This window comes from Camellia sinensis, chromosome 1 (assembly GCF_055761805.1).
Source record: "Camellia sinensis isolate YWXY chromosome 1, ASM5576180v1, whole genome shotgun sequence".
Taxonomy (NCBI): domain Eukaryota; kingdom Viridiplantae; phylum Streptophyta; class Magnoliopsida; order Ericales; family Theaceae; genus Camellia; species Camellia sinensis.
The window spans coordinates 91585037-91599327 of NC_138961.1; the positions used below are offsets into that span (position 1 = coordinate 91585037).

General features: G+C 34.5%; 1 protein-coding gene and 1 pseudogene across 1 annotated transcript; one reads left to right on the top strand and one right to left on the bottom strand.

Moving 5' to 3' along the window:
* Positions 1 to 4329: 4329 nt before the first annotated feature.
* Positions 4330 to 6565, bottom strand: LOC114300478 (gibberellin 20 oxidase 1-D). Its single transcript, XM_028245347.2, has 3 exons — positions 5708 to 6565; positions 5287 to 5608; positions 4330 to 4949 (listed from the first exon to the last, which is right to left on the bottom strand). Exons 1-3 carry the CDS (start codon positions 6262 to 6264, stop codon positions 4677 to 4679), a joined length of 1152 nt encoding a protein of 383 aa, XP_028101148.2. The 5' UTR covers positions 6265 to 6565; the 3' UTR covers positions 4330 to 4676.
* Positions 6566 to 12094: 5529 nt separating this feature from the next.
* On the top strand, positions 12095 to 12856 carry LOC145806242 (protein FAR1-RELATED SEQUENCE 5 pseudogene; annotated as a pseudogene).
* The last annotated feature ends 1435 nt before the right edge of the window (positions 12857 to 14291 follow it).

Below are 14291 nucleotides of genomic sequence, written 5' to 3' on the forward strand. Positions count from 1 at the left end.
ATTAAGAACTAAGAAGAAGCCTATTGGTTGATGCAATACGTGACGTACCATCTGGGAGAGTATTTGGATCAGTATTCAGCAGGAATATTACTTGTTTTTTGGCCTATCCCATCTTTCTGTCTTTTTAACTAACATTGATTAGAGCTATAGCTTTCAATTTTAAGACTTACATGGGCAGTTTTGTTCTATGAAAGATAGGGTTCGATTTCTTTCAAGTTTAGATTTAAACTTGATGAATTGTGAAGCCTATCACAAGATTTGTCTCCAATATTTGAATCAATTATTTTGTAAGGTCTTCTATATATATACATACATATCATTTACAATAAAAATTAGGTCGATTAGATAAATTAAAAAAATTAATGATCTATATTTAAAAATATATTTGCCATTCATTGTTTTGGAAATACGTAATAAAATAAAAAAAAATTACGATTATCAGATAGATAGACGTAATTTTTTTCCCCCATAAATGACACTAAGGCCATGTTTGGGTGTTAGACTTTTTTGGCTAAAATAATTAAATATCCAATCACATCACTCTCTCTACATTTTATACGTCTTTTGTAAAATATAAAAAAACTAACTAAAATAACTACTTTCCAAACACCCTCTAAATATTCTACAAAGGAAATATTTTGAATCATAAAATTAGAAGCCGTGATGGACTCCATACCCTCAAATTCTCATCGGTACAAATTTAAACTTGAGATGTGCAACCCCTGTGGTCTCATCCATATGTGTGCATATATATATATATCAATAGAAATCTTGTGTTTAATGGTTTTTCATAAAAAGGACCTAAACTAATTTTTGTCCAATATCTTCTTAGTAATTATTATGAACAGGATGGGTTGTTGTGTCCCTTTCCAAGATTAGTTACTACTGTGAGCACAATATGACCCACTCGGAGTCTTATTTCGATAATTTAAATCATTCATTTTTTAAAAAATATTGAATAAAATAACTCTGTAAAAAATCATGTTGATCAGACACTGATAGCCCTATGATCAAATCAAATTTGTATTTGTAAAAATAAATACTAAGTATGATTTTGATAATAAAATTAAAAATAAATTTGATCTGATCATAAGACTATCAATATTTTATTAATGTAATTTTTTTATGGAGATATTTTACTCAAAGTTCCCCAAAAATAGATGGTTTGAATTAATGATATAGGATCTGAAGTGGGTCTCACTGTGCTTACAGCAGTGACTGTTGTGTAAAGGTGAAACAATCACTTTTCTAATCCATAATTTTTCAGTACTACTCGAGTACCACACTGCCAATTAACAACATAGTTGAGATAAGGAAGAACCTACTAAGGCATTGTTTGGGAACTTGGTTTGGGGTTAAAATAGCCACAAAAAATAAAATAAGTTATTTTAGTCACAAAAATTAAAATATCAAATTCAACTTATATTCATTATAATCCTCTCTCACAAAAAAAGCAAAAAAAAGCTAAAAAAACCAAAAAATCAAAAAGTCCTTCCCAAACCAGGCTAAAATAGCCCAGGCTAAAATAGCTAAAAAGCCAAAAAAACTAAAAAACCAATCCACTTCCTAAACGGAGGCTAATATAGAATAATGGGGTGTTTTAGAAAATTAGTAAAAAGTTAATTTTTGGCTTTTTTTATCAAGTTTTTTGATTTTTTTGAAAGTAATTTGAGAATTTGATAAAAAATTAACTTTTTACTTTTTAGTTTAATATTTATTTATGGTGTCAAATCAAATTAAACTGACTAAAATATCCTTACCCAACATAAGAGATTTATTTTTTTTTTCACAGGCCCTAATTTGTAATTTTACACTTGCGTTTTTAGCACTTGCCAAACCAATTTTCTGACGTTTTTGGCACTTGTGTTTTTGGACATTTTGTTTAAAAACGTGGCTTTTTGCTATGTTCCCAAACTGACACAATATTAGGTATGACGAAAAAAATATTATGAAATATACCTTAAATTTTTTTTTTAATTTTTTGATTAGTATGTGGTGTTTTATTGTATACGTAATCTATAAATAAAAAAATTTTCATGATCATCTTCATGATATTTTTTTTCATGATCCCTAGTATTAATATATGAGTAAATTATATTTTTGCCTTTTTTATATTTGACTATTTTCTTATTTTGGCACTTACAATTTCATTTTTTTTTTAAATTTACTATAAAAATTAAATTATATCCAAAATTAAATAGAAAATGACACATTGATAATCACGTGACATAAAAATACTTTATTATAAATAACTCACATTACTAATACAAACTCAAATCTCAATATAATATATATATATATATATATATTTTTAGGGGAATTTTTTTTAAGATCCCTGGTATTAAGATTTTATAGCATAAAGGACACTCAATATTTTCATGATGTCTAAAGTCCCTCAATATCAATCCAGAGAAAATTCGATCTAGAGAATTTCTCTAGACAAATCACAGAAAAAATTCAAATTTCTCTGGACACATCACAGAGAAAATTTCAAATTTCTCTAGACACAACACAGAGAAAATCTCACCAGAAAATTTCTCTTGATTCAACCCAGAGAAATTTCCCTCTCCACTCCAGAGAAATTTCCCTCATTCCCAGAGAAAATTCCCTCCAACCAGAGAAATTTACTTGAACCCTCACATACAGTTCCAACAGAAGCAAATTAAACAATAATACTTATTGCAGCAAAAATGAAATTAGTCTTTGAGAAGGAATTTTAGGTTTTGCTTCAGACTATGGATGATATGGAAAATTACCTGGTGAACTGTTCATTAGCATTTTCTCTAAGCTTGTGCCAGTATCTTGTGGGAGTATGACAGCAGGTATGTGTATATTTAAATAAGTTTCGTCGGGTTCCAAACCATCGAGCACCGACGCCAACAAATTTTCGGACCGCACTGTAATCTCTGCAGTTCGATCTCGAGAAGAAGCTGATTCGCCCTTTGAATTCGAGATCTCTATTTTCATTCCCGTTCTTGAACTTCACGATCACTTTGAATCCCGAGAGATTGAACTCTGTCACATTCGAAATCAAATTCGAATTCGACTTCAAATTTCTCTGTAATACATGGGGCGTGGGGTTGAGAGATCTTAGACATCATAAAATAATATTGTAGATTTCTTCCATTACTAAAATTGAGAGAGAGACCTTAGATTAATTTTCCCATATTTTTATGTATGTGACAGTTAATGTGACATTTTGTCTATAATTTTGAACATAAGTTATTTTTAGGAGTAAATTGACAAAAGTGAAAAAATAAATTTGAAGAACCAAAATAAAAAAAATAATCATATATAAAGGGAGCAAACTGTAATTTATGGTTAATATGTTTGCCAAATCTTTTCTGTTAGGAACTGTTAATACCTCGTTTTAATTATGTACATTTACAGGAGTACTACTTCTGCATTAACAAATAGTACTTTAGGACTATTTAATAATTTTGATGCTGCCATTATAAGTTACCGAATAAATTTCAACCCAATTTTATTTTATTTTATTTATTTATATATTTTCACTCATACGGTGTATTTTTTTTGCATAAATTAACATGCATACACGTACATATCTGAAAAAATAATCAACTGATTTTTTCAATAATGCAAAGCATACACTCATTCAAAGTGTGAAATTCGTATTGGATTTGGCACCTTGAAATTCTTTAAATTTATTGTTATTGTGTGCATGTGATTAGTTCTACATATACATGAAATTTTCCCTCTGTAAGAAATTTGATGAAATTAATACGGTGAGACAAAGTATATCTCTAATTTTTCTCTGGGCAAACAAAAATACAAAATTTATATCCGTAATTAAGTGATTATATTAGAATTTATCATTTTAAAAACAAAGACACATACATTTGCACCAATATAAAAAAGAGCCTTTTTCTTCCCCCCTCTCTCTATTATTATTATTATTTATTTATTTATTTATTGTATTTTCTTGGCTCTAGGATAAGTAGGAGGGGAAGTACCCCACACAAGAAATGAACTTGAAAAAAAAGGAAAAATTATAAAATATTTCCGAAATATTACGTGTCTGTACTCCTTAACTAATTATAATCCAATATGTTCCATTTTATTCTCTAATTACCCAACACAATATCTTACCTACCCATATTTTTCACTAATCATAATACTATAGAATATCATATATTTATATTCCGAGATTACTCAATAATTACCCCAAAAAAAGAGTTCAAAATTTCCAGAGAGCTTAAATTATAAACACGTTTTTGAACATATTTGTTACCTCCTAACAATGCTTTTACTACTACACCAAGGTTCCTACTCTGCTTTGCATATATGGTAAGAGAAAAGACAAAATGCTGTTCATAAATGTTTCTATATTATGAAGGAAAATACAAAATTGGCCCCATATTGATCTTTATTCATCCATATTTTTTTAAACCTATTAACTCCTAACTAGACCCCAACCCCATTCCCCAATCCCCATTACATAAACAAAGTGACCACAGTGCCCTTCTCTGCCTTTGTCACTGCCGCCAAAAACCTGGCCAAAAACCCAACTATCTCCTCCCTCCTCCGGCCCCAACTTCATCCCCACCCCCCGGTCTCTCTCTCTGTCGTCGACGTTTGCTGATCGATCCATAGACAATAACAAACTCTAAGGAATACAAGGTTTTTTTTTTTTTTTTTTTTTGATGCCCTGTTTTTTAAGCAACTTCAGCTGTTTTCTGTTGAACCCAGTTTGAGAAAGCTTCAAGTGTTTTCATGTCTGCTCTGTAATGTTTTTGTGTGAATTCGAGCAGCGTCGGCCATGTGAAGTCTGGATATATTCTAGGGTTCTTTCCATCCACCAATTCGGTTGGTGGGCTCACCACCTTATCCTTCTTTGGACAAAGAAAGAAAGCAAGTGATTTCCTTGGAGTTTTGTTGTTTACCACAGCTCTGTGTAAGCAACTTTTGTATCTTCCATTTGATAGAGCCTGTAAATAAAAAACCAACCACACAAAAAAAATAAAAATAAAAAAATAAAAATTAAATTAACTTTATCACCACTTTTCCAAATATATAGAAACCCAATACATAAAAAGAAGACAAGTTGCAAATGAATGAATAAGATTTTGCAAAGTTCTTGGTCCAGTCTATTTTTAAAATATCTTACCTATTCATATATACAATTTGTGTGGTTTTTGTGTTTGCCGGACTTATTTACCAAAAGTACTTCTTCAATGGCAATAAATTGCAAGAAGCAAGACGTATATAGTTTTATTTTTAATGCTATATATATAGACAGACAGATAGATAAGTAATATATCTTACCATGAAGGTGTCGCCTATGTTGACAACAAAAGCATTGAAATTAGGGCTAATAGAGTGCCATTGATCATCAACAAACACTTGAAGGCCACCAACTGTGTCTTGATGAAGGATAGTTAAAGAGGTTGGATCGCAATGAGGCCCTGTTCCTAAGGTCTGGTCTGGTTTTTGGCACGGTGGATAGTAGTTGAGTCTCATTATCGAATCATTCTCTTCGAAAAATTCCTTAAAATGAGCTCGGCTTACGCCAAGGCTCATCCCCAAAAGCTCCATAATCCCCAGAGAAAGTGTGCTCATGGCATTGCAGTAGTCTTGGTAAACTTTCCTATACACACACATACACAAGAAAAATTAATTCAAATAAACATTTGCTTTAAAAAACAAAGAAATCGACAAAACATCAAAATGGTATTGGTTTTCGTACCCGAATTGGACGAAATTTTCACCCATTCTATTCATGAAATAGTCGTTGACAATGCTAGAACAGTTTTCCTCAGCAGAGTATCGAAAAGAAAGTGTTTCTTTCCATGGAAGCTTGGAGGAAAACCTTCCAGTGAAACTACTAGCATACCCACAATGCTCGCCAACCTTTCTCTGAACCCTTTGCTTCTCACAAAGAGGAAGCTCAAAAAACGAGTCCATATTGCTATGAGCATCGGATATGAGAGTTGCATCAACACCGTGATTGACTACGAGAAAGAAGCCGTGTTTACGGCAGGCCTCGCCGACCACCCTCGAGGCCTCAGCGGCGGCCTTGGGGTCCCCGGAGAGGAAACCTCCAAGGTCGACGAGAGGGACGGAGAGCTCTGGCGCCGTGGAGCAGGGCTTTTCGTGGTCGGGCCATATGAATTGTGCGGGTATGTTTTGTTCATGACGGAGCACGGAGGCGTCGAAGACTAGAGGCTGATCATCTTTAGGCAGTGGAGGAGGAGGAGGAGGAGGAGACATGGAGAGTGTGTTTGTGACGCAATTGATTGCCATTGCATTAAGTATATATATTTTTTGAGCTTAAAACAGCTGGGAAGAGTGAATTGAAACAGAAGAAGAGTTGGGAATGTAAGAGAGAGAGGGAAAAAAATTAAAAAAATCAAGAAGAGAGAGAGAGAGAGAGAGAGTGAAATGAGTCTGAGAGGCGTGATGAGAGAAAAGCCAAGGCCGTTCTCATTGGGGAAATCGGTGAACAAAAATTGGAATCTTATAGCGCGCGCACTGTCTCTCTCTCTCTCCCTCACTCCACTCTCTCTGCTTTTAACAATACACAGTTACGCATAAATAATAGGACAAATTATTAACATGTTGAAGTAGTTAGATTTAATTTTTATTAGAAATAAGTTTTGATAAAATTTTTACTAAAAATAATTTTTGTGATGATTTTTTTGTTTGTCGTTAAAAATTCATAATTAATAATTTTTTTTATCACGATTTTCATAAATTATTTCTAAAATTTACCAGTAGTGACTTCTGTGACAAATTTTTTAAATTGTCGCAAAAAGTTAAAATTTAGTCAATTTTTTGTGATAATTTTTTTAAATTGTCGCCAAAATTTATCATGAGTGATATTTTTTGTGAATTTTTTTTAAACTATTGCTAAAAATAAGTTTTTTAAATAGTGTTGATAAAAAAAAGGTCATTAATTTCTATAGATCTATTAAATAATAAGTGTACCTATTAAGATTAACACGTAAATCTTCTTAAATAATAAATAAATAAATAAATAAAGGGATTATTTTGAAGGGAGGTGTTTAAAATAATGATAATTACAAGATAGGCGCTTGTAAATGGACAAATTAGGTGAAGGTCCAATCTCTGTTGTCTTTTTATGGTGGTGTGCCAGTACAGCGTTTCCCAATGGCATTTTGGCGTTTCTTTGAAGACAGCAATGCTAATCTCACCCCTATTTACCTACACACCCAATGTTTATTGTATGTTCTATTACTTACCAATTGTTATTCAAAACAATACACTCGTTCTCCTAGCAGATAAACTAATTAGTGAATCAAATACAATCATGGATTAGGTTTCCCTTTTGTCTATAATCTGGATTAGATGTATTGTCTCCACTAGTGAAGTTCATTGTATGAGTTTTGTTTTAATAATTTAAATTATTTATTTGATATTTTTTCTGTATATATTATTCATACAAAAAATAAGTCAATCTGACAAATTGACATATTCAATTAATTAAATTTATTACCAAAATCTATTTTTCAAAACATATTTGTCGTTTATTTTTTATTTTAATACACATGTGATAAATGGAATATATTACAACTATTAAATTGACTTTATTTTTTGTAGATGATATACATATAGGACTCTATAAAAAAAAATAAAAAGAAGGTTCAGGTCATATAAATGGAGAGTAAAGATCCTCAGCCGCACTTTCCTGCAGCTATCCCTGCCGCACTTGCCAAAACGACGTCGTTTTGTTTAGTTGTTTTTTTCTCCCCCTCCAAAAGTTTGATTTTCCCGCTTGTTTATTTCACTTTCATCTTCATCTGTGTGTTTAGCCCTAACCATTGCGATATACAGAGCTGGACAAAGAGATAGAAGAGAGCCGTAGCTGGACAAAAAGAGAGAGAGACGATCAGCGAAGACCGCAAGACGATCGGAGACCGGAGAGACGATCTGCGGGATCTGCGAAGATGGAGAGAGAAACGAACTGTGAGAGATGGTGGATGGAGGCAACGGTGATGGACAGAAGATGGTGGAGGGACGTGAGTCCGGCGGCGACGCAACGGCAGCAAGTCGACATTGCAGCCATGAAGAGGTCCATTTCATCTCTGTTTCATTTCTGGGCCGCTATATACGTATATATAATTTATATATATACATACATATACCAAGGATTTTTGTTCCATTTCATCTGTGTTCCATTTCATCTTTGTTTCATTTAATCTATATTTCATTTTGACATTATTTTATACATATATACGTATTCAACTTATGCAGGCTCTGTGCACCCACTTAGTTGTGTAAACTGCCAATGTAGAAGCTACCCCTTAAGAAACAGAGCATTCTGAGCATTCTTAAAAAATAACATCTTTCCTTGAAAATTAAGAAACAGAGCATTTATAAATGATGATCTGCTTCTGAAGCCAAAGTTCTATTTATTTCCCTATATAAAACATTTAGTAATGCTATAAAACATTTAAACATTCTGTGTTGTTCCTATCATTAGGTGGTTTGAAGATTGCCTAGGAAACCTTTCTTAGTTAATGGTCTCTGTTTTATTTGACAACAGAGATCCATAACCATCATACCATTCATCAACAACAGCCCCCCCCACCCAACCAATAAAAAAAAAAAATGGATGCAATTTGCATGCTTGGCCAATTTTTATTTTGGATAGATTACATTCACTCTCTTGAGATTTAAAAAAATTTAATAAATCTTATAATTTTAACATAATTACATTGAATTTTTTTAAAATTTAAATTGATATAACATTTAGCTTCCTTAATAATTTATTAATTATATAGATGGAAAAAATGATATTACCATCACTTTTATACGAAAATGTATAGTTTACGTTGTTTATTTTTTATTTTTGCACTAGAAAGTTAGTATATGTTGATGGATTGCTGATGTAATTAAACTAGAAACAGAGGGGTATTTGTCACAGCCCAAACCCGGCCCTATGGGTTTAGCACCGTAACCGGCCAGTAATCCGAGATTACCGAAGGCCTGCAGAACAGTAATACAGTAAAACAGAGTACAGGGCCTGGCGGAAGCCAATACAGTAAATAAATAGTGTCCATTGAGCTGTGTTAGTCTGTATGCAAAAAGGCTTTTCATACATTTATACATAGACAGTACAGAACAGTATACACAATATTTACAATCATTCAGACTAGGGACTCGACCCTATATAACAGTACAGTAACACTCAGTCTATACAGAACAGTAAAACAGTACAGAAGGGGGAATTGTAAAAGACCCCTAAGCCTTAACAGATAGGCTCGGAACCTCGCAGTGAGGCACAAAGGCTGGCTTGACAAAACTGGAGTCTAACCCACGCTCCTAGCTCCGATCTGGTGGCTGAGCACCTACATATATATATATATATATAAACAGTGAGCTAAAGCCCAGTGAATAACATAATGCGTAAAGGGGTTTAGAATGAATGTCCTTACAGTAATGAAAACAGTTCAATTCAATCAGTATTTCAGTTGTTCAGTACAGTAAACAGTCATATGTGGTACATCCATTAGCATAACAGTAACAGTAGGTCTTAAAAGACCCAACAGTAATGATGGCCATCAGTCAGTAAACAGTAGTGGTTCCATGAGGGAACCGACAGAGATCTCTGTAACAGTAACAGTGACAGTAAATCGTAGGTACTAAGGATGCCACAGTACAGTTCAGAAATAAAGGACATACATTCATTCAGTAATCAATATCAGTTCAGTAAACAGTTCAGTTCAGTATTCAAAAGATATCAGTTGAACATATCTTTACACAATTGTTACTCACAGAGTTCTGGGCTACAGTATGCTAGAGCGTGTCTCCCCAGTTGCCAACCCTACACAGTTCACAGGTTGAACACACACTAAGCTACACAGTTGGGAAATATCATAACTTAATCCCTAATTTGCCTTGGTGTGTTCTACAACGATATCCTCATCTAAATGTCTTAAACTAGGCCTAAGAATGCCTAGGATGGGATGAGGATGCAAAAATACACTTAGAAAACATTTTGCAAACTTTGCTGAAAATAGGAGCCTCGCTCGAGCGAGACTTTCTCCGCTCGAGCGTAAGTCCAGAATCAAAGGCTTCGCTCGAGCGAGTAATCCTTCGCTCGAGCGGTCTGCAAAACAGTAAAAATACTGGATGCTGAGATTTTACGCGCGATGGTCGCTCGATGGTCGCTCGAGCGGAGCCCTGGACAAAGGTGCTCGCTCGAGCGGGGAATCCTTCGCTCGAGCGAGGAAGCCAAATCTGGAATTTCCAGATCTGCCTCCCAAGCTCAAACCAAGCATTCTACCACTCCAAACTCGACCTCTTGGGCCCAAATTCTGGAAAACATAACTAAATTCAATGTATAACAAGTTTCAAAGCTCAATTTATGAATTCAAGCCCCAAAGGTGAGTCAATTAAAGCCATATTCAAACCCATTTTCAAAAATATGAAAAACATGCAAACATGCAAACATGCATGGATTCAAACCAAATTCAATCTTCAAAGCTTGTTCAAATGGACTCATTTCTTCAAGAACATGATGAATTCATGGAGTATGACCAAAAGATGGACATGCATGTAACCTTTTGCCATGAAAACAACTCAAACATTTACATTACAAACATGCATGCATGAAATGAGTTCCAAATCAACAACAATGAACCAATTCTAGACTTGAATCACTAGAGGCTCAAGAATCTTACATGAATGAGCTTAAACACAACAAAGAGGGGTTGAATTCCTTACCTAGAGCTTTAGATACAAGGTGAGGAAGCTAAATTTGCAACCTATGTTCCAATTCCTTCAATTTCCAAGCAATTCACAAGGTAGAACTCAATTCCTCTCCCTTTCCCTCTCTTGGTCGGTTAAGCTCAAGAAATGAGCTGATGAAATGCTCTGATTGAAGTGTATACAAGGCTCAAGTGTGTGTATTTGAGTGGACCACTAAGGGTGGCAATTCGGTAATTAAGTTCAACTCTTTAATTAGCTTATTTAATCTAATTTAATCATACCTAATCAATTTTCAGATAATTGTACTATAAAATCACATAAATTACGAGGGTCATAGAACACTAATCGGTTTCGGATTCGGCCGCCGATAAGGCCTTCAATTAGCAGTTTAAACACTAAAATACGAACAGATCAAATAAACAATCAACAGATAGAATGCAGTTCAAACAGATGTATTCATTCAATTCAGTTTCAATTTCGGTCAGTCAGTTCAGTACTTTAGTCAGTTCAATTATCAGTCATTATCAGTTCCATTTCGCAGTAATCAATGATTAACGGTAATCATTCAGTCATTAATCAGTAAACAGTATGAGGGTTGTTACAGTATTAAATTAGAAACACAGAGGTAGAAAATTAAACTTATCATACCTGTCCAAAAAAATCCAAGTAATAAATCACTGTAATATAAATTGTTTCATTGCACCTATAAATTGAATTGCAGGTAATGGAAGAAAATAATGTTGTTGATGAGTTGGGTAGTTGTGGTTGGAAGCCGAACAAGCTGCGTATGAATTTTACAATAACTATGGCGGAAAGGTGGACTTTAGTATTAGGAAGGCGTATGCACACAAGAACAAACAATCCAATGTAATAACTTCGCGGACTTTTGTATGTTACAAAGAGGGAACTCGGGATATTGACAATCGAGATCCACTAGTAAAATTTCCGAGACAAGAGGTTAGATGTGGTTGTGATGCCTGATTAAGTATCAAGTTAGATAGAAATTTAGGAAAATATGTTGCCATTGATTTTGTCGAACATCATAATCACGATCTTGTGCCTCAAGAGTGCATTCATATGTTACCATCCCAAAGAAAAATATCTACCACCCAAGCAATTGAAGTAGAATTGGCTTCAGAATCTGGAATTCCTCTTAGGTCTGCTTATGAGCTATTTGGTAGGGAATCTGGTGGAAGAGCATCACTTGGCTTCACCAAATTAGACCAAAAAAAATTATTTGAGATCGAAGAGACAAAAAGATTCGGAATATGGAGAAGCGGGTAGTGTGTTGCAATACTTTCATAAGAAAACTTTGGAAAATTCATCCTTTTATTATGCAGTCCAATTAGATTGTGAAGAGCAAATAAGTAACATATTTTGGGCCGATGCACAAATGATAATGGACTACACTCAATTTGGTGATGTAGTGACCTTTGACACTACTTACAAATTAAATAACGAACATAGACCTTTTGGAACCTTTGTTGGATTTAATCATCATCGAGAAACAGTTATATTCGGTGTAGCGTTGATGTATGATGAGACTGCGGAATCATTCACATGGTTGTTTCAGATTTTTCTGGAGGCAATGTCAAACAAAGCTCCAAGAACTATTTTCACAAATCAAGATGCTGCGATGGCTAAGGCCATTCCAATTGTCATGCCTAGTACAAACCACCGACTTTGTACATGGCATTTGATACAAAATGCTGTGAAGCATGTAAGTTCCCTCTTTCAAGATGTTGGGGTGAAGGGTGTGTTTTCAAAATTTATGCATCAAATTGATGATGAAGAAGAATTCAAAATACAATGGGACCAAGTGCTTGATACGTATGATGCACACAACAATCATTGGTTGGAGCAAACTTTTGGTGTGAAGGAGAAATGGGGGTGGCTATATATTATGAATTCTTGGGCAGCTGGAATGAGTACTACTCAACTAAGTGAATCATTCAATGCATTTTTGAAGGATTATCTCAATTGTGATCATAACTTGATGGAATTTTTCATGCATTTTGAGAGGGTGCTCTATGACAAGAGATATAAAGCATTGGAAGCCGAGTATAATTTGTCTCAAAAATTACCAAAGGTTTCCATTCCAACTATGATGTTAAAGCAAATGGCAGATATTTACACCAAAACAATTTTTGAGGAATTCTAAAATGAGTACGTGCAGTCTATTGAAGCGTCTATTGTAGGCACTATTCATGATGGTGAGAGTACCATATTCACAATTCAAATGGACGTAGGTGGAAAAAAAAGATAAGAATGTGACAATGGATAGAGATGGTTTTTTAAGTTGTAGTTGCAAGAAGTTTGAAGTGAAGGACTGTAGACGCGCCCCAAGGGCTTCATGCTACTACAGTTTGGACTCAAATGTCACGGTTCTGAATCTAATCTCGCAAAGTGCAATGTAAGACCGATAAATCACCAAAGAGTCCAAATCCGGCAAATCGTTTTGGAAAACTGATTTTTAAGAAAGAAGTGCCAAACATGGACTGGTTTGCCAGATACAGAGTCACCACCTAAATATTTTATTTTGGAAAATTTAGAAAACCCTGACTCGTTGCCTAAGGCCACGTGTCCGTCATCACCAAAGTTGCCTTGGTTCGGGAACTTGGGTACGATTGGGGAAGGTCATCTCTGAGATCGGCCATTACTAAACATGCTATCTTGTTTTTGAAAACACATGCGTTCTTATTCCGGTTATTAACCTAGAATTACTATGTGATGCGCACAACACAAAAGTATAGACTAGATCGCCTAAGTCGGAACAAGACATTTCATGTTTGTTTATTTGAAAATGGTTTGATGGTGCTACTCGTAAGTAGGCTAAGATGTGAATTTGCCACCCTCAAGTGGGCTTAGAAAAAGATTTTGCCACTCTCAAGTGGGCTTAAAACACACAATTTGATGAATTGTTCCAATTCAAGTAATCTAACCTTCACCCAGAGGTATTCAGGCAGTTATATCACATAAACAGTTAGCCTCATGGCAAGCATGCTATCAGGGCAACACTCACACTCATGCAAGATGCTAAAGCATAAGCACTTACCTAGTACTTCGAGCCAAAATAAGAAACTAGTTAGAAATCATGCATGATCCTAGTTCATGTTAAGATGGCTAATGCAACACATGCAAAATGCAACTAGAATAGGCTCGGCTAATCTAAGAATGGCATGTGAAATGTGACAACTCGATACACGTATTCAAGTTAGAATTGAAATACTATGAAATTAGTATGATGTGCTGAGCCCGGTGCGTGCAATACGAATGAATGTATGCAAACATGCTAACATAAGTATGCTAATTGAAACATGACCTAAAACTATCCATCAAGAGCGGGTAAGTAAAAGGGAGAAAGACATGGAGTTGGAAGACATTCACACACGCACGCACACTTATTACAAATTCGCTCTCTCGACGGAGGGTCCGAATAAATAATACAAACCAAATGATTAATCAACTATCGTAACTAATTAATTATTACAAATCCTTGATTAATTAACAAATTAATTACAAAAGGAGGTCGCCGTAGCTCCACCTCGGAATGATTGAATGATGCATGCTCGATTGCCTCGCTCGGAAACCCGTTG